Source organism: Lampris incognitus, chromosome 3 (assembly GCF_029633865.1).
Source record: "Lampris incognitus isolate fLamInc1 chromosome 3, fLamInc1.hap2, whole genome shotgun sequence".
NCBI classification, from domain to species: Eukaryota; Metazoa; Chordata; class Actinopteri; order Lampriformes; family Lampridae; genus Lampris; species Lampris incognitus.
In genome coordinates this window covers 86,047,593-86,072,078 of record NC_079213.1, presented here as the reverse complement: position 1 = coordinate 86,072,078, position 24,486 = coordinate 86,047,593, and the positions used below count along the sequence as shown (strand labels likewise).

The following is a 24,486-nucleotide window of genomic DNA, read 5'->3' as shown; positions in this document are numbered from 1 at the left end:
TGCAAAAGGCCCTAGAGCTAGACGGGTGTGCTCCATGTGAAGCAGTTGGTGTAATAATAGGTCATAGTGAAGCATCCTTACTGGGACTGCTTTAATTGTATGATGATGATGATGATGATGATACTTTATTGTCAGATCAAGGCTGAAATTTTTTCTTGTATCGCAGCATCTCCATTTGCAAAATCACAGAAAAGACAAAAATTAAGACACATACATTTAACATCACATTGCAATGACCGAAGACAATATTAAAGGCCCTTCAGTGTACATTTGATCTGGGGTTAAGCTCCATATTTAATTTTAGGATTGACTGGTGTACAAAAAAGTGCTTCAGTCTAACCTTATTAAATGGTGGAACCCTCTATCTCCGGTTTTATGGTAACAATTTGTGTTCGCTGTTCAGAACATGTTTGGGATCAGAGACAATGTTGTTGGCCAGCCTTAATATGTTATTATGGTAGGCTGATTCATAAAGTAGTAGTATTATCAGTCTCATCCAGGCAGTGTTTCCGCCCCACAGCTCTGGAGAAGTTACTGTCCGCCGTTCTCCATTAGCATGGGGAAATGTCACCATGAGGGATGGCTGTCTGCATTTTCATGTTTTGCATGCCTAAAAGGGTGGGCTTGCTTGCTGGCTAGCCAGTGTTTTAAAAACAATCTGGGGACACCCCTTCCTCCCCCTCCTGAAATGCTCTTCTTCTCTTTTGTTTTTTCGCACTTACTATGTGTTGTTGACCTCTGTAAATATGTCTTTTCACAATTTCATGCTATCTTCCAACAAGTTAATTATGTGGATATGTTCAAAGGCTGAGGACAGACAGAGAAAAGGGAGGGAGGGGATGGGGATGGGGCTGGCAGAGGGACAACTGTCCAGGTCTGCTCTTTTGTTCTTCCAGCTTGTTTTGCCTCTACTCAGAGCAGTGTCCCTCCTCTCCCTTCTGCTCCCCTCCATGCGCCCCCTATCTCCCTCTCTACTTCCCTCTCTCTTTCTTGCGAGTAATCTCTCCTGCAACTCCAGCGGTGGAGGAGAGTTTGGAGATAAAAGCAAAGGGGAGCTGAGGGGTCCTTGGCGAGCCCAAGGCAAGGAGAAGGTCAACAGGCCTGCTAAGAAGGGTTGTTATCATCAAGGTAGCATGTTATCAGAGAGCCTGCAGTAGTGCTTATTTACAGTTATTGCTCCCTCTGGGTGCACACTTCAGCGCCTGGGGCTGATTGCTCTGTAATGAGTTCAGGAACACTGGGAGCCAGAACCAGAAAAGAAGAGAAACAAGGGAGACTAGAAATCACTGGCCAACAACCAACAGGTCAGCAAAAAATGAAGGGGGAAAAAAAACAAGGGGTAACAAAGTTGTTCCTTCAAAAAAAAAAGAACAAAGGGGACCAGGCAAAATCAGGATGAACACAATTAACCAGGACAGTTCTGTTCTCCAGCATCTACACTGTGCCATCTGAGAGAAAACAAATCGCCCGAACTAGAGAGGACTGCAGTTCCTCAAATGAGGTACTTCCAAGTTAATCCAGCACAGCAGTAAATGGCTCTTGACCTGCAGTTTGCTTTATTGGTTGTAAAGGAAGAACAACCGATAGCTCAGACCAAGAACATTCTCTTCCAATCGCTCATGTCCAGGAATTCCTGTTGTAATTTAGTTTGCCAGTGGTTCCTTGACTCTATTTATTTGGTCAGCCTGTCCGGCATTGTGTACGCTAATCGGATCAGTCCATATTTAACAGGTTGAAAGGTGAAGTGGTAAAAGTGCAGTGAATCTGACAGCTGAGCAAGTCAGGCATCAGAGGATGCCTGCATTGGGACTTGTGTGTGTGTGTATGTGTGTGTGTGTGGGGGGGGGGTTGAGGACGTGTGTGTGTGCGTGTGTGTGTGTGTGTGTGTGTGTGTGTGTGTGTGTGTGTGTTGGGGGTTTCAACTGTTAGTAGTGACACTGAGAAGCTTTTAAATCTGGGGAATTACACTAAGTGCTGCTACTGTCAATGCAATGCCAGCTTGAGAGAGAGAGAGAGGCGGAGACAGAGAGAGAGAGAGAGAGAGAGAGAGAGAGAGAGAGAGAGAGAGAGAGAGAGAGAGAGAGAGAGAGAGAGAGAGAGAGAAGAAAATGAAAGAGCAGGAAAAAGGCAGTGCTGAACACCATTCAAAAGACTTGGCAAAAGATCAAGGGGTTTTTGTGCAATCACTCTGCCAGACGCTGTACCCTAGCACGATGCAATTTACTTAGGAGAAATTAAGCAACAGAGCAAATAAATATATATATATGACAAAGTCACAAAGTACAAAGAAGAATTAAGATTTTTTTTCTTTTTCCAAGATATACCATAAACGCAAATCCATCCTATGATAAACTAATTCTCATTTATATCATCGGATAAGGGGAATTAAGAGACATAATTTGGTAATTCAATTTAGAGAAATAATTCATGAGAAGAGGAGAGCAGGGAGCTTTTCAGGATGAAGTTTCCTCTTCGTGGCAGGAGTTTCAGGATAACACCAAATTCACGATGCACAGAAGATAAAGGAAATGGCTGGGTTTTTGTAATTATAGAGAAATGACTCCAATACATATTCTCTATTACATCTGTTAATGACATCTTTGAACTACAGTGAGTTTGCGGTGAAGGTCTCATCCATCATTCACAGTGGGAAAGTATAGCAAAATCATGAGCTGAGAGTCAAAAGTTTCAGATGCATTTCAAGATAAAACAGATACTAAAGAACAGCTAGTTTCCAGACTTGGTGGCCTTTTGCAAGATACAAGTTCCTCACATTTGGCTAATGTATTCATGTATTTATAAGTTTCTAAAATATTGGTCTAAATTCTAGAATATACATAATTATTTCTATGCCTCTAAGAACCAGAGCACAGTCTAATGTGTTTGGTGTTAAATTTTGTTTGAAATGACCAAGGATAGAATTTCTGATAAAAGCATTGACCCCCCAGGAGTGTATTTTAATACTGTTTACTGAGTAGTAGGCCTACCACACAGCACCCTGGATTTAGACCAGAAAGCATTTTATCAATATTCTGCTCCTGTCAGTATTTCAACCTTCACTTTATAAGCGTATTTTGTACATGAATTTGTGATATCAAACAAACCCTGGCACATCAATGAAGCTCATCTCAGAGACAGGCTTTCAAAATAAATCAGCAGAATAAACACAGGCAGCTTAAAAAACATGAACTGGTAAAGCGTTACAAATCCTCGCCATTTTCCCAAACTGCACCCTCTTGCCTGGGATGAAAAATGACACGTCTGCTCTGAAACTGTGTTTATAGCGTCAGGAATTGCTTGAAAATGAATTCCTCCATCATTGGAGCCTCAGCCAGGCACCACTCTTGCAGTGCAGAAATCTTGTTGCAGTCATTTTCACTTAAGACACGCTTGTATCGTTGAAAGATGCTGGAGGCTGGCCTTCAGTCAATGAATTGTGATGTTCCAAAGTACTTTCACTGGACTAGCAGAACAGAAAATAGCCTAAAGCTGGAATTTAAAAACAGCAACAAATTAAACCCGGTTTGTAGCACAACCCATCTCTCAATAAACACAAAGCGACACTATTGCCAAAACTTCTATCATGTCACAAATAACCTACTTTATATGCCCTGTAGCCGAATATCTTTCCCCTCAACATTTACAAATCTTATGACCACACTTTGTGTACGGTTGATAAATAAATCCTTTTTCATTCTCAAAATTTCAAAAACTGCTTGCTGCTAACATTTGCTGACATTTTAAGAAAAAGAAGAGGCAGCTGGCTCCTCCTATGTGTGCCTTGTATCTGAGCCATCAACAATTAACTTAGAAAACACTGAGGTTGTTTGTACTACTTCCTGGCAAAAAAGGCATCTCAGACCAGAGCAAACGAGTCCATGTGTTCGCTCGCTGATTAGACGGGACCATGTGTGACAGACCCAAATGTCAGACAGGATTATCACTCTGTTTCATTTGCTCTGCGTTTCACACAAGCCTCCTGATATCATTTCCCACCCCCCATGGCAAGGCCCCCTGGCAAAGCACCACTGAATCATGTGATAAACTCAGAAGGCTGTTGTCTGCAAATATTATGACTCTCAGGCGGCCCACCTTCTGAGTGTTTGCTCTGGCTGAAGATGCAAATAAGGATGGGGGATAGACGAGGGAAATGCAGCCAAGAAGCAGTTGTGAATCAATTCAAAGAAGTTTGCGGAACACTTTGGAATTTAAAGACAAGCCATGGAGGAAATCTTTGGTAGTGTGTGTTGGTCTGGCTTTGACTGAAGACACTCAAAGAGCTGCATGCCTTAACGGCTGGCAATGCCTAGTGTTGGGCCACTTCCCCTTAGGGTCAAGCCAATATAACACATCCCAACCCACATCGCATGACATGGCAGAAATAGGGAAATAAAACTGAGAATATATGCCTGGGGAAAGCCAGAGAGAGGAGATGACAGACATAAAAAACATAATAATAATAAAGAGTAATCTCCTATGGATACAAATGGCTGATAAATAGCATAAATCAAAATGAATTGTCTTGCCAACAGTCTCTAGACAACACAAATTTATCTCTATACTCTGCTCCCGACTAAAGAAAGGAAGAGGAGGGGAAAACTGCTAAAAGGAAAAATCTGAAGAGGCCATTTAGTGATTTGGGCAGTGAAGCTTCTCCAGTGCCAAGGACATGTAAGAGAGACGGAGAGAGCGGGAGTGCCTCTCAATACATCAGACGTCAGAAGCCCTCCCTCCCACTCAGATGAACAGATCTCCTTGTAGAAAAACTCATGAGGAAGAGTGAGAGCAATCTAAGGTTGGTGGGCTAGAAAAAGAAAAATGAAAGTTAAAAACAGAGAAATGGAAAAGCCATAAAACTAAATGACAAAGTACTCATTAGAATTATTGTGTGCTGTGAGGTTAGTGCCAAAGAAGAAGTGCAGTTAATGGTGTCTGTTTTCATAGAAATGTCAGGATGTTGCAAAAGTTAAACAGTAAAAAAACGTAATTTTGATTTTTCATCCCTAGCCTGCCTCTCCTTGTAGGTTGCTTTAATTACCATGGCATCTTGGAGGGATACCAAACAACAACAAAAAAGGATGGGTGGGTGGGAAGAGGCTCGTGCATTACAACGAGCAAGGGCCTCTCCAAGCCACTTGTTCTGAGCATCTGGCCTGATTGTGGAAACGTTTCTCTCTTCTTTAATCAATGGAGACTCAACTATCCTGATTCATGAGTCCTCTGCAGCATATAAATATCTTATGACAAGCTTGACTGCATTCTCTCCCCCACCACACAACCCGCCGACCACCAGCCAACAACCCCACCCGACACTACACCCCCCACCCCGAGAGTATTCACAACATTCTGTTCTTCTGTTCTCCCTCCTCTGTTCCTCTGCCCCCTATCCCTCTTCTCTCTCTCTCGCTCTCTCTGTAAACTCTTTGGCTTTGACTCTAATCAGTCATCCTTCAGAAAGCTCCAGCAATTGCGACATGACAAACATTTCTCAGAGAGAATTCAGTGGACTGCTCAGTGAGAGAGAGGAGGGGGGAGAGAAGACAATAAAAGGAAAAAAGAAAAAAACAATTAAACCCTCATCAGCAGAGAAGAGCGGAGATATTTTCCTTAACATTTATTCTCATTAGTTATCTCCCAAAAGTAAGTTTTTTTTAATTTGGCACCATTTCCCCTTTAGTGGGACGACTGAAAAAGATTTCTTCATCTATTATCATTACTGTGGGGTGAAAATCCATGAAGTTCTTCAGTGATCCCACAGATCCCATAATAACATGGGTGGAAATAATTGATTTTGCCCATGGAGGGACATTATTGCCCAGCTTTAACACAGACATTGCTCTACTTGTGGTCTTATCATACTATTACAATACTGTCACCAGTTGCAGGTGTTTTCTCCACTAATTTACACTTTACATTATTTCAGGCTGTTCAGCCAACCACAAAGTCACAATAAATGGCCATGAAATCCAAAGATTAGATTAAAAATACTATCTATGCAAAGTTACAATCTGAATTGCCACCAGTACAATCAACAGTAAGGACTAATAGGATTCAAGCTGAGATGGTTGAGTCTCCTGGCAGGCAGGTCAGCTGGTCGGCCAGCAGAGAATTTTACCATAAACCCAGATGAGAGGGCTCACCGATCAATGCAGTCAATCAGCACTGAACAAATTGGAGGTAAAGTCAAGCTTCATTCATATGGAGTATCCAATTTGTTTGTTGCCAATCTCTTTCTACAAGACCAAATCAGATGTTTACAGAGGAAATTACAAATTAAATCGCTTACATGAGACATTCGTTCAGAGCAGGGCTGAAAAGCAAAAAAATTGTTAATCATTTCAACTTTTTCAAGCAAGATTTGCAGCCGCGTCCTTTATAATATGTCATTAATGATATCAATGATACAGAAGGGTGTCAAAGCAGACTACCACTGGCTAGCTGGAGAAGCTTGACACCAAATGAAAACAGTCAGACAGCAGTGAACATGTGTAAGGTAAGTGAGGACAATTGATGAAGTGTGGAGGAAGATGGCCTTGTTGCCCTGGCAGTTGTGACTGCGATGAGCTGTCGAGCAGGTTATCTACACAGGTAAATAAAAAAGTCGTTTCCCAGCGCACCGAGAATCAAGAAAAGCAGCAAGTGTTTAGATAAGATAAATAAACCCCCGCGAATCAGTGAGGACTGCCCTGCTAGCTTGTCATACTGCACCATCACAATATCCCACCTTCTGTGTTTATTTTTACCCCCTGCGTATTTTATCGCTAATTCTCACAGTTCATCAAGCTGTGACAAGATACACAGGTTGAGCTGACAGGTCAAAGGAACTGGAATGAGATACAGAGGGGATATAAAGTGGGCCACACAAACACATTGGTAGGCCTGTTCAGCTCAAAAAAAAAAAAAAAAAAAAGCTTTGGCTAGATATTTACCAGCTAATATCCAACTTGTCAAGACCACACCATATCTGTTGTCTGATCTTCTATTTACAGCTGGATTTGTTTGACTGTAGTACAATATGACTGGGAGAGTTGTGGTGTTGTGTAGGCTTATCAATGGACCCCATTAAACACCTTTCGCCCCAGGGGGCCCTCCTTTGACCATGTAAGTCATTTTCTGCAGACAGCAGTTTAGCTAATCAATGACTGCTTAATTACTTGTGTTGTATGGTCTTGAGGTGGAGAAAAACAATAGGTCCTTGCTATCACTGTCATCCATTGTGGAGAGAGGTGATACTTTAGTCAGCAGTCACACTGTATGTTGCAGACAGGCATTTACAACAAATTTGGGATTCAGCTGAAAATGCCAATAGTTTGAAAGTGTGACAAAACAAGTGTGACAAAACAAGATAAGAATATTTGGATTTCACTCCAAATAACAATTAGGCCTGCCTTATCACTCACATGAATCTTTTGTTTCTTGACACAATATGCAACAATAGGCCTAGACTCAATGTTTACAGATTAACAAAATCCTCCATTCTCTGCAACAATTTTCTAAAACTGACATTGTCCCAAGTAGCCTAAAAAGATAATCTTTACAAGTAAAACTCTATTTGCAAACGACAGTACAGGAAAATTCACATATTGCTCCACACGCCACACTGTCCTTGGGGCCATCAATAAGATTTTTAATGAAGTCTTGAGGAAATAGTCATTATGTTTCAGCTGTGCCAAAGACTGCATAATGGAGATCCTTTTCTTGTGTTATCTCAAAGAGGAGAGAGGAACAGGGCTCTTGCTGGTGTAGAATCACTGCTCAGGAGAGGACCAGTAGGGTGAGATACCTACACAAAGATATAGGCTACCACTGACTCAATCTGAATCAGGGTGACAGGAAAGTGAATTACGTCTCATCTAAATGTAAATGAGGTGTTTTATACCTTTGGTAAACAACTTACATAACCACTGTCTATTCTAATAAACCAATTAGATTTTATTACATGGGATACTAAAGCAACCAAATAAAAGCTTTGCTTTGAGAAAATGCATCTGGAGAGTTGACAGCTGTCGACGAAAAGAAGGAAAAACTGTGCTTGTTTACAGCAAAAACCTGGTTGAGTTATATCTCTGCATAAATTTCATATGAAAATGTCTGCTGGAAATCCCATGTTTCCACTATTAAACTTGCTTTGTAGGAAGTAAAAAGGACGTATGCTGTCATGACAGACGATTTAAATAGCTTACCATAATATACATGCCTCTAATACATGGCAGGAGCCTATAGGATTTGAGTCTTTTTCAATTCCTTTCCTGTCACTGGCAATATGCATGGAAAACTTATCATAGCTATCAGACTGACTGTATGAAAAACAACAGCCAGTTTTATATCTATGCAATGTTTTTGTGGGTGTGACTTTTTCCCCCGCAAGGGTTGTATTTGTACAATATAACTACTATTCATAAAATATACAGCTGACATCTGGATGACTTTGAAACCATACTGTTTTAAACCCACTATCATTGCTCAGAATTCATCATGGATAAGTTGGACTAACTAAAATAATGTTCAACAGCACAACAAAGAGCAAGGTGGCCCAGGAAATGCAACTCAATCTTGTTGTAAATGTTGTCAACTTGTAACTTTATACTGTAACTTCCACTGTACACGTGTTGAATTACTACACACCACTGGCATGCATACAACCATTCCCCTAATTACTGTGCGTAATGTGTTTTTTTCTGCTATTGTGTGACTGCATTGTTCATGATGATAATATGGGGAGTGTCTGCTGTTGTCCATGTACGTATGTACTGTGCTGTAAAGTTTAACTGAAGTAATACTTGGGGTAGTATTGGTCAGGGGCGGATCTACAGGGTGGCAAGGGGTGGCAGCTGCCACCTCTGGGACACAGTCTTGCCACCCCTGTTGCCACCCCATTTATAAATCAGATAATATGTTTTTAAAGTATATTTTATGTACATGCATGGTGAAGGTCAATGAGACCCGCACCAAACTCATCTCAAACAGAAGTCGCCGATTTAGAATCCCCCTCCCCCTCACAGGCGCAGATCTACAGGGTGGCAAGGGGTGGCAGCTGCCATCTCTGGGACACAGTCTTGCCACCCCTTTGCCACCCCAGGAAAAAATCTCTAGATCCACCACTGGTATTGGTAGAGGATCAATGACCACACCGGGTTATAGAACTCAGGTTTAATCGTGGCTCAGTAGGCAGACGTGATAACCATACATGGTAGTAGTGTAACCATAATAACAGTCCGGGTAGTACATAACACCTAGTGTAGTTCCAGTGGATATACATAGCATAATATCACTACATTAACGTGTACCAAAAACAAATCCCACTGGCCTTGGTCATGTGGCTAATAAAAAAATCTACTCTAATCTTATCTAATGCTGAAAAGTCTTACACTGGTCATAAAAGCTGCTAATATTCATCCTTCCATTATCTGAACCGCGTATCCTGCTCTCAGGGTCGTGGGGATGCTGGAGCCTCTTCCAGCAGTCATTGGGCGGCAGGCGGGAAGACACCCTGGACAGGCCTCCAGGCCATCACAAGGGCCCACACACACACACACACACACACACACACACAAACGCATACCTAGGGACAATTTAGTACGGCCAATTCACCTGACTTTCATGTCTTTGGACTGTGGGAGGAAACCGGAGCCCCCAGAGGAAACCCATGGAGACACGGGGAGAACATGCAAACTCCACACAGAGGACGACCCAGGATGACCCACCAAGGTTGGACTACCTCGGGGCTCGAACCCAGGACCTTCTTGCTGTGAGGCGACCGCACTAATCGCTCGCCACTGTGCCGCCTGCTGCTAATATTCACATTCTACAAATCCTTTTTAAAGACACTATCATTGCAAGCCTGTTGGTTTCTGTGAATCTAGCAGGGGAATCTAGTGGACAACCATTTATTGTGACAGCTTTACTGGTTGCTTCATTGCATCTGCATACTGTAGTATACATATATCTGTATCTAGTGTAGGTGAAACCCTGTGTTTTCTTTACATTGACTATGTTTACATAGACACAATAACCTAATTAAGATTCTTATTCTAAAAAGGACAACGGTCAGACTGAGACGTTCATGTTCCCTTCATATCTAAATTTACATACAACAGAGAATGGCCCAAATAACGAGGATAAACTATACTATACTATACTATACTATGCTATGCTATACTATACTATACTATACTATATTTATCCACACACAGAAAAAGTTTTTAACAAGACGAAACTGATGTCTTTGTGCAGAATAACCTGGAAAATATGCACCAGGTTTTAGTTCAATAAATAATCAGTCAGAAACACCAGGATACAATCTGCAAATATGAGATCTCATTGTAAAACTATCTTATCAAACAACAAACAAAAAAACTAAATTTTGATTTGATAGTTTATAGGCCAGTGATAACACCACATAACAATCTACAAGTGGTTGGAGATATCACATTCTGAAATAACAGCACTGATTTGGCTTGATATCAATCTAACACAACATAGCCTACATTATTTCATTCATCAGAGACAGAGCCAAGTGCGTCAAAGCCTCTCTCGCTCTCTCGCTCTCTCTCTCTATCTCAAAAAACAAAAATGTTTCTATTTAGGAAAGATAAAGAGAGGATACTTTCCTCACATGTTTAAAAACAAGCCATTAGTTATAAGTGAAAATAGCCACCATTAATAAGTTGAATACCCAATTAAATCTACAGCGGGAAGGTTATGACAGGTATGATGTACCACATTCATTTTTGGCATTACATGTGAAAATGTGGTACAATATTTGTTTGTGACTTGCGCTCACAGTGTTTTGCACATATTTCTGCGGAGATATGGAGGTGTATTTGGGTGCACCTCTGCCAACTAAAGTGAAGAATATTGCACACAAATGGAGTTTGCCATGTTGAACTGCCCTAGCCAGGATGGTGGTGGACAGCGCGGTCATTAATTTTACCAAAATTGCAGCATGCCACTCAGTGGACATTGACATACCTCTTACTACATCTCTCCCCCTTCAGCACACAGCACACCACCACAATACTAATGAGCACAGTGTGCACAAAAAATGACTGCAGCTGACGAAAGTGCTGTTTTGCCGGCGCAAAACACGATTTTGTGCCATGCACCTGCACGAAAGTAGCGTTCCAAGTCTTCAAGGGAGTGAGTCCAGGCCAAATATGAGACCAAAGCTTATCAAGTCCGAGTGGTCTAAGACTTTAAGGTGGTTAGTCCAACTTGAGACCACTGCAGCCTAAAGTGACACCAGAACAGTAAAAGTCATATTAAACACCATAACTGTAACCATAGTCATCCACTATTAAAATAAAAGTCAGAATTTCACTACACTGTAATATTTATTTAAGTTTCTTTCTCCTCCACTCCAATATATTTTTCTAATGTTTCAGCGATATAAATTAATAATGATAAAAATGTTGATTAGATTAGGTTTTCTTGATCTTCTCAAAGTTTGATATTCATAAAAAACATTAAATTGAAGTCTTCTTCTTAACCAGTTTTGAAAATTATCAGAAGTCCACAATGTCTAAGACTAAGTCAAGTCCGAGCCATTATGCTGTGAAGTCTGAGATCGAGACCGAGACCTTGAAAATGTAGACTCAAGACACGACTCAAGACCGAATCCATACTACAGCCTTACCACTTCCCCTCGTGACTAGAACCACACTAAGTCTCAAGAACTTCATCCATGCATGTAGCTCTCTAAGATGAACATGGGGGACAAAAATGGGGTTGCCAATATTTCCTGTCTGAAATATTCCTTCCTCTAACTTTTACAGGCTATAAAAGTTTAGTTTACATTTGTGTTGTCTGCAAACACAGGAATATAACACAATTTTATTTCAAGTTAACAAAGATTAATGAAGTCAAAAAAACAAAAGAAGAAAAAGGTAAAGAAAAATGTAGTAGGGATTGACTGATTTCAAAATTGACTGATCTCCTATTAGTCAGCTCCTACTGGTTAAAAAGACACTTCCATGCATCCTGTTGCTATGAACAAACCATTTCTAAACAGTCGCATGCATCACACTTACAGGTCAAACTACTTCAGAATACATGCAAATGCACTCAAAATTTTAAATGGTCGATTGTATTGTTGATTGTAGCTTTAAGTCAGATGAGCAAAGTCACACGCAAGGAAGAACAGAACAGCCGGGTCTTATTTGTAAGTAAATGTCAGACACTGTTTTTGGATCAGTGCTCTTGGAGAGAAATATATTATATGAACATGTCTTTTTTTGTAAAGGTTTGGATCAAAGAGCCCAGGGAAATAAAAGAGAAAGGTTAAAATTATGTTGGAAACATTAAGATAGATGAACTTGTTATCATGAGCAATTTATGAATAATTAACCAAGTACTGTATTTGGATAATCATTGATTGGTTTAAGCGGTCTAGCAATATTATATAAGTTGTAAATAAAAGTTTTAACTGAAATATAAATGTATATTACTGTAATTTTTAATGTCATATCAGCATACCAAATGCTATATTCAATTTTAAGTAAGACCAACATATCAGAGATGTTTTGTTGAAACAACAACACGACATTAATTTGACATTAGCTGGCAAACATCAATTCCTCTGCCATTCCAACTTTAGTAATGCATTTACTGGAAAGAGATTAATATCAATTCCATAAATCATTCAGGAGATGCATCCGGAGCCAGAGACACTGGTATGTTAGCTGATCTCAGTGTGGGAGCTCAATACCCATTAATCAATGTCTGAGCTCCTCTGGCCAAGTCATCTGGGAAAATAGGCTAATTTATAATAAGAGCAATCACCATTTTTATATCATTGATATCTCAGCACATTCCTCCAAATATAACACGTTCACATCTTTGCCCATGGACCATTTTTCTGAACTCACCTTTGTTAAGTGCACTTTTTATAAAACTGTGGAACTTCACTGAGTTATATATCCCCTGATTTACTGCAAAGCTCTATACATTCTTACAAAGCTTAGGCCTCTTCATTCAGATATTTATGATAACCCTACAGTTTGTTGTATTTGCAGTTAAAGCTAGGTTTTAATCACGAAAAAGTGTTTTATTGACCTCTAGTTCAATGAAAACCTACTTTATCAGAGAGCAGGAAAAACCTATCAGGGCATGGCAGTATATCCAAGCTTAAATCCATATTATTTGGTAATAGAAAAATCTTAATCCACTTCAGAGAACAACATTCATTGACAGCTGAGCCAAACATCAAAAAGGAACAGGGAGAAGTTAAAGCTCATCTCTGTCTGCAGAGCCTAAAAACTGGGCTTGACTGACAAAAATATGAAATCTGAGTCCCATCTGAACCAGATCTCCACACAGAGATTCAGTCCCGGAGAGACCTGCTGATTATTCATTCACTCTCTATTTGTGTGTGTGTGTGTTTATGTGCACTGTATGTTCATGTGTGTGTGCATGCATTCAAGTGTCTATCCGTCTCTGTGTTTGCATTCATCTCTGTGTCTGGCTAAACTTGTCTGTGTGTCTGCCCACTTGACCTTGTAACTGGTGAAAAAGTGCTTTACTTTCATAGCAGTCCCATTCAGCTGGCAAAAAGTGCCAAACAAAGGCCAATAACAAAGGACACTTGAACATATTAACTCCATTTTATGCCTTTCTTCAACAAAAGAAATGGACAGGGTAACAGGGCAATCACTCACATGAAGCAATTGAATTTATCTCTCCTTTTTTCTGGAGTGGTCTATATTATTTGCCATTAAAAACCAAGTTCAAAGAGACCCATGGTTTGCTGGGGAATATCCCTCTCTATTCTAATCATTCGGGGGAATGAAGGTTCAAGGTCAAATTTTTCAAACACTCAATTTGATTGCATTGTCTGTCACAAAAGCATAATGTATCTCAAGAAAAGATGACTATTTTCCAGCTAATAATGATTTTACCATAAAAGTGGCTGACTTGGCTATTGCGCTATATGGGCTATTTGATATTATAAATATGGTGTTCAAATTTAATTAGCACTTTACATACAGAGCTGGTAAACACAGTTTGCAAAAGAGATAAGGGACTATAGCACAAAGCACTTGTAGTATGTCACAAACTTAACCATCCAAGTGTTTGCACACCAGCAATCTGCCACTGTCGCTAGCAGATTTTTAATTCAGTACTCACCGCTCTCAAAGCAAGCATCAAAGATCAGGTGTCCTTTCCGCTGGGCTCCCGAGTACCCTGGTGGAGTCACCAGCAACTTGTTCACATTGCCCACTAAGGCATCTTCTCCCCCAACTTCACTGCCTGGAAAACGAATTCATCCGTTAATAAGTTAATTTATCAATGTATTTATTAGAAAAACTGAATGTGGTAATGCAAAACCATTGTGGAGGATGGGTATCACACCCCGGTAATGCAATTTCCTGAAAATTATGACTAAAAACCCATCATTAAATCAATTAAAAATTAAAGCTATAATCTTAAATGGGCCAAACTTCTAGCCCTTAAATACACATTTTACAATACTGGGTAGAAAACGGGGTTTTACACAACCATACTAACTAAAAATGTAAAGGAGGAAATGGAAGAGCTGGGATACACTAATCATTCTAAAGCAAGCAAGCAAGCTAAATTTTATATAGCACTTTTAAAAACATACAGTTACAAAGTGCTGTACACTCAATACCCAAAATATTGTTTTTACGAATAAAAGGGAAAAGGTATTTCAAAAAGCATGTCACACTTGTTTAGTTGGCTACTTTTGAAAAATGTATAAGCCAACCTCTTGAAAAACTACCCCATCAATAGTACAGATAAAGAAAGTAAAACGTAAGTAAATAACATTTGCAAATTGGTTTAACAAAACCTTTATTTGACGTTTGAAGAAGAAATTATATACACTAAAGAAATTCATATTGACTTTAAATATGCACAATGGCAGATAATGCAAGGCTTCGGTTGTACAATATAAGAAACCGTTATTTCTGTGATTAGACTGTATGATGACTTTGGCGCTAATGGTTATGGTTATTGCTAAAATAATAAAATAAAAATAGCCATAGCACATGTAATTGTACCTTTCAACTAATTTCGGAACAAAGATCACTATAATAAATCACAGTGTTTTCGATGATTTGCTCTTTTAGCACATTCTGAAAGAAGCCAACCGCAACTCATTTACCCACTGACTGGCGTGTTGTAGGGATTGGCAGAAACGTATCGCCAGTGAAAGGAGGAATAAATTGAATACCTTGCATATTAAAAGACTTAACACGCAATTCAAACAGACGAGGGGACGCTAGCTACTTGCATTGTCACTGACGGGGTAGACAACCATGAGACATTCAGCCAAAGAAGGAGCAATGAACTGATTCGACATCTCTTCGGACGGCTGACGAGCTAGATGAAACTTCCTACAGTATATCAAGGGTGCAAGAAGCAACTTCCATATTCAGACAACTAACACGAGCTACCATTTAGCCAACGACTGCATCCGAGAAGAGGCGAACCTTTTATCATCTCGACAATGACAAACAATAAAACATACGCTTAGGTGGCTAATAGTTACTTGCTTTGCTGTTCACTAGATGCCGTGCTGACCAGCAGACATGGTAGCAGCGACCGAAGGACATGGCCTGTATGAACACATTGGGGGGGCTAACGGCACAGTCTGCTAAGCTAGCTCTCGACGAACCACTGACACGGTTCTTGTTTACATCCATACACCTGCTCGCTAGGCCACCGCGGTTCACGCTAACGTCGGTTTAATGTGGAAACGGCGTGCCACAAACGTGCGCCGGATCTCGTTTAGTGTGTATGTGTGCGTGTGTGTGTGTGCGAGATAAAGAAAGTCATCATGCACCAGTTTGTGCTGCCCGTAAATAAATGAAGGGAAAGCTCGCTAAGGCTTGTATTTACAGACCAGTCTCGACGTCTTTAACCATATTCTCCTCCATCTTCCTTTTCCTCCTTCGCTCGCAGGGATTCACCGACGCCGACTGCGTGTAGCCATGGCAACGCGGCGTGACAGGCCAATGCGCGTCTCCGTCAGCCGCGCAGGCGTACAGAGGTGAGGGCTGGTACTGAGGAGCGCCACATAAACAACACCTTGGGGATACATCTTTTTAATCAATACGTAACTAGAATATCCCAAAATATCCCCCCAAATCAAGTATCATTTCATGAGCCATTAAATGCTACGAGGACAATACGATCTTTTTGGCAATAGGTAGAAATTCCCGGCGAAACGAAACGAGAGGGTCGTAATGACAATTAAAATCTTCAATCTTTGAGATATTTTAATTGTTGTGTAAATAGGTTAACTAAAATTATAAGTTTAAGGTTGAGTCAAATGAACGCTCCTCACCTCTAATAACCTCGTCTAACAATAGATCCCCATTAATTCAGTTTGGATGTGTTTAACAATTTGATCTAACATGAATCTCAACATACAAGCCAGTAAACTTGCAGATATTCTAGCTGCGGCCTTACCATTATTTCGATTTTGTGTTTTGAGAGACAACTGCCAATTACTGATGGCAACACAAACACAGAGGTTCTGAATTATCCTGCAGATTAAATAAAGCTGAAAGGTTTTTTTTTGACAATTGAAGCATAGATGTCATCAAGGCAAATCAACCTCTGGCCCTATTTCTTTCCCATTAGGACCGCTGCACCTGATTAACTGCATCAAATGAGCGGCTGCACGACTCCTGAAGCAAAGTGCTCACAGGCCGCTGCTAATTTTCAGGTTATAAACTGTGTGTAACAGGAGAAAATGAAGAAGACCGGGGGAGGGCAATGATTTTTTTTCTCTCACTGTGGGTGATCTGTAGCTAGTTGATGGCAGGCATCAACAGGCTGTTGAGCAGATAGGTCGGCCCGATTATTTTTTCAGATGACAGGAAGAGAAGACTTGTGTTGCTACGTAATATTTCGTTAAAATTGAAAATTGAATAGCTGTCCTTCATGCTATGTTATCCTTTTAACACTGGGCCAATTAAAGAGCTCCATGGTGGCACAATCATTCATTTTCAAGAAGGGAATTTAAATTGAATTATGAGGCATGAGAAGAATGAATTGGATACGCTACACATTTCTCTTGTTTCCTGACTCTTATCTAATGGAAAGAATACAAAGGCCTGGTTGAATCTATTCCAACATTCTGACTTCTGTGTGGAAACCTGAGAAATGACCTTGGAGAAGAACACCAAAGTGAGAAATTAGCCGGCAAGAGAGAAAACCTATTTTGGGTTTTGTGTTCATTAGATTCAAGTACAGTATGACTACAATGATAAAGGGGGGAAAAACATTTAGATAAAATCATAATCGTTGCATATCAAATGTTTATCATGTCATATACATCATTAGGTATGGATGTGTTAAGTGATTTAGTTTTGAAATGTAGGAAGTTATCAAATGAAATGAAAGATAACAGACGCATTTTTTTTTAGATGTAGTATGTCGGTACAGGTCATTTAGCAGTTAGATTTGACATGTTTTGCGTGCTATGAAGCATGGATGGTGTAGCACAGAGACATGGGACATCAGTGGAGACGTGGACCTTGTTGCTTTAGTGGTCTCTTTGATGGTCCTGAAATGAAAGTGCTGCAGTATTGCTGTGGATTGCTGGGCTGCATGGGACGAGCTATCTGGGGTCTTTTAAAGCATCATCTTCTATATTGAGGTGTGTCCTCTCTTGAAACATGATTAGTGTAGATGAAAAAAAAAGAGTCACTTTCGTCAATATTCCCTGCCTTTTCTGGTTCACATACGTGTATAGTATAGGCCTGTTGTCATGAAATCCTCAAGGCTGCAGAAATGATTTAATGAACACGTCAGTCAATGTAAAACAGAGGAACATGAAAGAATAGACCAGTCCACACCATGATCTTTCAAATTTTAATTACCTCTCAGGAGAGATCGGTTTCATTTTCACATCAAAACACTTTCGACCTCAAATTGATTCCTGAACATACGTATGTTCTGCCCATTGTAGACATTGCTGTCATGGCTAAATACGCTGTCTACCATAAACTGTAGGATAAATGGTTATTTTTAGCACAGGTTATTTGTGACTTGAGGACCCACCACAAACCATAATATAACTCCTATCAGAATGTCCCACAGAATTCCTTCGGGGAAGGGCACCGTAAAGATTTATTCAAAACCTCCTTTGAACCATTTGTCAAAAATACACTTTCTCCCGAGCTGTAATGGGAAAAGTCAATGCTGGTAGCAAAGCATTAGGACAGTAGCCAAAGAACAAAATAAATGTAGAAAAAAAAGAAAAGAAAAAAAATGCAGTGAAAAAGTCCTTATTTGCATTACAAGTGTGCAGCTGTAAGTTTGTCATTACCCATTTTTTTTCCCATTTTTTTTTCCTCCCTGCTCCGGCCATGTCAGGACTTGAGCACACACACCATCAATGAGTGAGGAAAAGTGTAAAAACCAAAAGACAGGACACAAGTAGGAGGGAGTAGAGGATGGAAAGGAGGTTGAAGGGGTTGGTTGCTGGAGGTTGTGGATGGGGTGGGGTGGGGTGAGGGGCGGCAGGCGGTAGGATGCAGAGAAATCACTATGGTGACAGCAATCAGGGGACTCCGGGGAGTGGGGCAGGGTCAGGGAAGGAAGGCTTGAGAGGCAGCTGACGGAGGAATCAGCCCTCACTCTAGATGATTCAACTGACAGACCCCCACCCTGACAGACACCCCCCCCCCCAAAACCCTGCAGAGCTGTGCCGGACCAGCCATCCCAAGAGGAGGTTGGCTTCACAGAACAAGGGGGGACTATACTGTGGCTAGCAGCTCTTTTGTGAGGGCAAAAAAAAAAAAGAGTTAAAAGCCAAAAAGCACTCAGTAGCGTCACAGCATTGGTATTTCAGACTTACACCATTGGGGCGAAGACGCCATTATGGTTGGACGATGATACACCATCTAACGTGGTGAACTCGAGTTTTTTTTTTTTGCCAAAACAAAAAATAAAAGAAACACTTGTGTAAAAATAAACAATATTTGTGTTTTTAATAGGGTGATATGCCATCATAAGCAAATGGCACCATTGTTACTGCCGTTGTCTAAGCATCTCTCTTTAAAAAGAGAGGCGCTTAAGGTTTGCCAAACTCCCTGTCCATTCATCCATTCAAACAAATTGCCGGTATGCAACCACTTTGTTCTCGATCGGTGCTTTCCCTCTTTCTCCCTCCCCTGTTCTCCTCCATCTCCTCCTTTTCTTCTCCATTTCTATTCCTCTGCTGCTCTTTGCTGTGCTGGCTGTGGTCCACCTCAGCAGATGGTCCAGTGTCAATAGGCTGCTATTAACTGGCCACTCTCCCCTCTCCAGAACCAAGGACGGAAAAAAAGCCAGTCAAAACCAACAGGGACACAAAATAAATCCCTAGCCACGCCGTTGGAGCTACCAGGAACACAAAGCTTTGAGCTTTGCATTGCTTAAAATGATGAAAAATGTACGTCTCCGTCTGAGAACGGTATCATGTTTACACACTATTCATCCATGTAATTCCTCTCTACATAGAATCTTCAGCTTGAGTGAACATTTTAATACAGAAATACAGTATGTGCTGGGAACTGTTACCGTAAACTTTATCTGACGTTACTGGTTGACGGAGATAATGTAGGGCCTCATATCTGCAGCGGGAGCAACCCTAACATTTTGTCCCCTCCTTTTTAATCCTCCCTTTTGTTGGGTGCCCCCTGCTTATGACCGGCTCCTCCGTCATCCGCAGACCACACCCTGCTGTAAATGCTGAGAAGAGGACAGCTACCTGACCTTGATGAGCAACACGAGCCCATTGCTCATCTTCATCTTCTGCCAGCTATCTGCGCGAGGTCTCACACTGGTGTCTGTTTCATTTGTGTGATGCTGAGGTTTTTCTTTTTAACCACGCTGCATCTTTTCTTGCACCCATCACACAGGCACCTCCCGAGAAAAGCTGAATTCATGCATTTCTTAAAATCCTCGACAGCCCCTTGTCTGCTCAATGCAACAGCATCCAGTTTTAGTAGAAGGCATTGCTAGGTAAGTGAGCCATGCAGAGGAAGTCCCCCTCGCCCCCTAACCAACCCTATGCTGTCCCAGCTGTACCTCTGTATTCTCAAACCTGCTCTGAGAAAAAAATAAGTATATATATATATATATATATATATATATATATATATATATATATATATATATATATATACAAACAAGCAACAAACTCTAAAGGGTGGGAGAGGCGGAGAGGAAGGGATGTGGCGGTGATGGTGATGGTGTTGCTGTTACGTGAGCTGTCTTCCCACCTTGTGGTAGCACGGTGAACTGCTGCAACAACGCCTGAGCCACAGACAGAGAGGGGGGGGAGTGAGGGAGAGAGAGAGTGGCACAGACCAAGATGAAATGAGAGAGAGCGAGAGAGAGAGCGAGAGCGAGGCAGTGCAAATGCAAGAGCTATAGAGGGAGTAATAGAGGAAAGAGAGAGAGAGAGAGAGAGAGAGAGAGAGAGAGAGAGAGAGAGAGAGAGAGAGAGAGAGAGAGAGAGAGAGAGAGAGAGAGAGAGAGAGAGAGAGAGAACGTTAGAGGGAGGAGAGTTTAAACTAAGAGCTATGTTTTGGGACAGGCTAATCTGCCAGCGAGCAGTGTGAGGATCGGAGCGTATTGTGTGAGCCAGTGTGCGGGGGACAGATAAGGGAGCCAGCCAGCCCGCCAGCCCGATCCACCGACCCACCAACCGTCCGACCCACCGACCAGCCGACCGCCTGACTGCCTGTTTTAATGTGCTGACTCTGGGGAGATAAAAAGAAAAAAAAATCAAAAACAGAAAACATATTGACTCCTTAGACGCGCGCGGAGACCCTGGGCACGAACGGCACAGCCAGCAGAGCTGCACCTGCAGACAGGAAGCGAGAGAGACAGAGACAGAGAGAGCGAGAGACAGAGACAGAGAGAGAGAGCGAGAGAGAGAGGACTGAGAAACCAGAACGCCAAAATCTGAAAATTAAAGAGGATTTTTTTAAACCCCCCTCCCCCCTATTTTTTCAGTTACTTTCATTTTTCCCCCCTTCTTTCTTTCCTTCTTTTTTGTGTTCCTGGGACTGACTCCCAACCACAGAGAGAGAGAGACTGGGAGGAACGCACAAGTGAAGGGGAGACCGAAAGAAAAACCAGAGAGAAGGAAAAACAAAACCAAACAAAAAAAACAAAAAAAAAACAAAACAACTACAGCTGAATCTGAAGATGTTCGAAATAAGCCGAACACTCAACGCTGCCTTGCTGAGCAATGAGGTAAAGAGACTTGGATTTGTGTCAATCTCACCTCACCTCTGTATGTCTGCTGCCAACCATTCTGTGTCACGTGTGTTTTTGTGCTTTCATGCGTGTGGCGTGTTTGTGCATTTTCCTGTATGCTCATATAGCCAGAAGAGAGAGGGGATGTTCAGTAACAGCAAATGGTTTAGTATATTACCGGTGCGATGGCTGGTCGGTACGGGAGTGGGGGGGGGGTATGCTACTCAGACTCATCCTGGCTTGCAGTAACAAATGGAGGGCTAGGACCCAGGCTGTCCAATATGACACCCACTACTGTATGTCCCACTACTCTAACACAAGGCACGGTAGCTATAGACCACAGCCTGGCTTGTGAAATTGCCCATCTGGGGCTGAAATTGTTTGTGTGCTTACATTTTACATGTATGTGTGTGAGCAAATGTGTGTGTGTGTGTGTGTGTGTGTATGCGTGTGTGTGCATGTGTGTGTGTGCGTGTCTGTTCACACACACATTTGTGTGAGAGCACAGCGTTCTGTAATCCCCCTCTACCTCCTCTTTCTTCTTGCCACCCCCCCACCCCCGACCCCCCCCCCACCCCTTACTCCGCTTCTGTCCTTTACCATCCTTGCTGTGTCCTTCCTACCTGCTGTTATCTGGTCTTCTTCCCCTCTCTCCCCTCCCTCTCTCTGTCTGTCTGTCTGTCTGTCTGTCTCTCTCTCTCTCTCTCTCTCTCTCTCTCTCTCTCTCTCTCTCTCTCTCTCTCTCTCTCTCTCTCCCTCTCCCTCTCCTCCTGTGTCCATGTGTGAGCGTGTGCGTTCTGTGAGCAGCATCTCAAGATGATGGCGAGGTGCGGGCAGCTCTCGGGACTAGCAGCCAGTGGCGCGGGCTCCGTCCCCGAGACGCGCTCGCCGCTATTTCCCAGGGATCTCCTGTCATCGCCAGCCCAGATGGGCTTCAGGTCACCCCTGGTAAGAGGATAGACAGACCAATATATCTCCATGTCTTTAACCAACACACAGGCCAGCGCAAAAAAAAAAAAGGAACAAAGACAGGAAACAGGCAGGGAAGGACAAAAAAAAAAAGAGCCAGAGAGGGAGTCAATTTGTCTATGTAGTTGTGATTGAGTGTGTGTGTGTGTGTGTGCGCGCGTGCAAGGAGGCGAGAGAGGGCAGAAAGAGAGCAAATCAATTGTGGGTTCGGGCCTGTATCCCCAATGGATTGTATTAGTAAATATTTAGATTGTTATGTTTGTTCAATTAAGGCCGCCTACTCTGTCTTTAGCCTCTGCCAGTCAGTCTGCTATCATGGGAATTAGAGTTGTGCATTTGTGTGTGTGTGGATAATGTGTTTTTTATCTAGCATACCACGTTCAGTTGATCAGCGCTTACAACTATTACATTCAGAGAGTATGTCTGCCCGACTCTTGACGAGGAATTAAACCGATGTCAACTGACTAGGATTTCATGTCGGTTGATGAGCGGATCGTAGCAATTCGCATGTACTTTGAACGTTTCGAAACCTGTACGATAATACTGACATGGACCTCCACAAAGTGTGCATTTAAAGACTGATGTTTCGGATAGCTTAAGAGGAGCCTCATCGCTGAGGGGCGACGCGTTTCAAACTGATCTGTGATCAAGTCTGAAGTCCGACGATGGAGACATCACCGACCGTTTTGAATTATAAGCCAGGCCACGTCAGCAGAGGAAGTGAAAACCTTGTAGATAGATGTGACATTTTGTGTTTGAGTCAACATCACTGTGCCATTTACACCGAAAAGATTAGTTTGAAGGGTAAGAAGGGAAGGAGAGAGCGATAGAGAGAGAGAGAGAGAGAGAGAGAGAGAGAGAGAGAGAGAGAGAGAGAGAGAGAGAGAGAGAGCGAGAGAGAGAGAGAGAGAGAGAGAAAGAGGGAAGGGGCATGTCAGAACCCTGAGCATTTAGGCGAAGAGCGCTGTGAGAAAATCCCTGACTCGCCGCATTAAAGCGACATGAAGCTGTGGGTGTCTAATCTGCTGTGGGCTCTTCATTGGTTCGGCTTCCCTTCAAACTGGCTCAGATCCCCAACCCAGAGCCTCCCAGAGCCTGCACAAACCACTGTCATGCTGCTGACTGCACCCAAGGGTTTCCCTTGACTGTATGCAAATGCAGGGCGGGTGTAGGAGCGTGTGTGTGTGTATGTGTGGAGGGTGTTATGGAGTAACATAGGTCTATAAGGAGTTGGGCTTTACTTTTTTTCAGTTCTGCTTTCAGTCCTTGCAAAAGTTCAAAAACATCTGTCCAACGCTTTGCTGCGATTATACGCCACACAAAATTATTTCCCTCCGCCCAAACGCAGACAAAGAAATATTATCTGCTTTTTGCACAAAGCCGCCGGACCACCAATTGTTTGCTGGAGCCAGTAGCAGTAATTAACTGAGGTTATTGTATAAATATGACTGACATGATGTCAAAGTCCTTAAAAGAATCTTATCAGCTGAGCTGAAACTGAATTACTGTACAGCGTTAGACGAGATTATTGCAGCAGTCCTATCCGTTGTGGGGTTGGACAAAATGATCAATAATGTAAAATTCAACTATTAAAGACAAAGCAGAGTATAAGCAAATAAGAATTGAGGGCTTATTTGTGGCTGAAAAAACTCATGGCGATTGTGTTTGAGAAAAAAGTTTTATTGCCAGCAAAGGGGTTTACTGATATTTTGTAGTCATGTGGTTACACATATTTGAGGTAAATGTGTGTGGTGGTGATGAAGTGTGTGTGTGTGTGTGTGTGCGTGCGTGCGCGCACGGTTGTGCATGTGTGCGCGCAAGTGTGTGTGATTACCCTTAAAACAGACCATCGTTATGGTGATTAATGGTGCCTTCATTAAGCACAGCGAGATCGTTTGCATACATTAGATAAATGTGCTGGAAGATTCTCGTGGCTTCGGTGTGTGAAGCCTCAAAAGCAGCACTGCATTCTTCGTTTTTCATCTTGGTCATTTTAAAAGGAAATACAAGAGAAAATAAAAAAAAAAAAACATTTGGCATCCCGTGAAATGTGCCTTTATCAAAAAGCGTTGTCAGTATCTTATTTGATCACCAAACGTATGACGGGTATAGCTCTCGATGTCATAACGCGTTAATACTCGACATGCCAAAGCATTTATGTTTAATGCATGGCAGAAAAAAATCTGCTCTTTGAAGAGACAATGCTTAATGGGAGGTTTACTGAATGATGGAACAATGCATGAGCGAAAATTGATAAACAGCTAAATGGTTTCATCCTCCAATATTGTTTAC

At 41.8% G+C, this 24,486-nt stretch overlaps 2 protein-coding genes across 2 annotated transcripts in view; one reads left to right on the top strand and one right to left on the bottom strand.

Moving 5' to 3' along the window:
* agbl4 (AGBL carboxypeptidase 4) overlaps positions 1-15,960 on the bottom strand; it is a 306,591-nt gene extending 290,631 nt beyond the window's left edge. The window contains exons 1-2 of the mRNA XM_056276567.1: positions 15,866-15,960; positions 14,125-14,247 (exon numbers count right to left, since the gene is read on the bottom strand). Of these exons, the coding sequence (XP_056132542.1) occupies positions 14,125-14,247; positions 15,866-15,899 (157 nt within the window). The 5' untranslated portion in view covers positions 15,900-15,960. The remainder of the gene's footprint in view (positions 1-14,124; positions 14,248-15,865) is intronic.
* Positions 15,961-21,174: 5,214 nt separating this feature from the next.
* The window catches only part of elavl4 (ELAV like neuron-specific RNA binding protein 4), a 111,669-nt gene continuing 108,357 nt past the window's right edge, over positions 21,175-24,486 (top strand). The window contains exons 1-2 of the mRNA XM_056275982.1: positions 21,175-21,222; positions 22,033-22,173. Of these exons, the coding sequence (XP_056131957.1) occupies positions 21,175-21,222; positions 22,033-22,173 (189 nt within the window). The remainder of the gene's footprint in view (positions 21,223-22,032; positions 22,174-24,486) is intronic.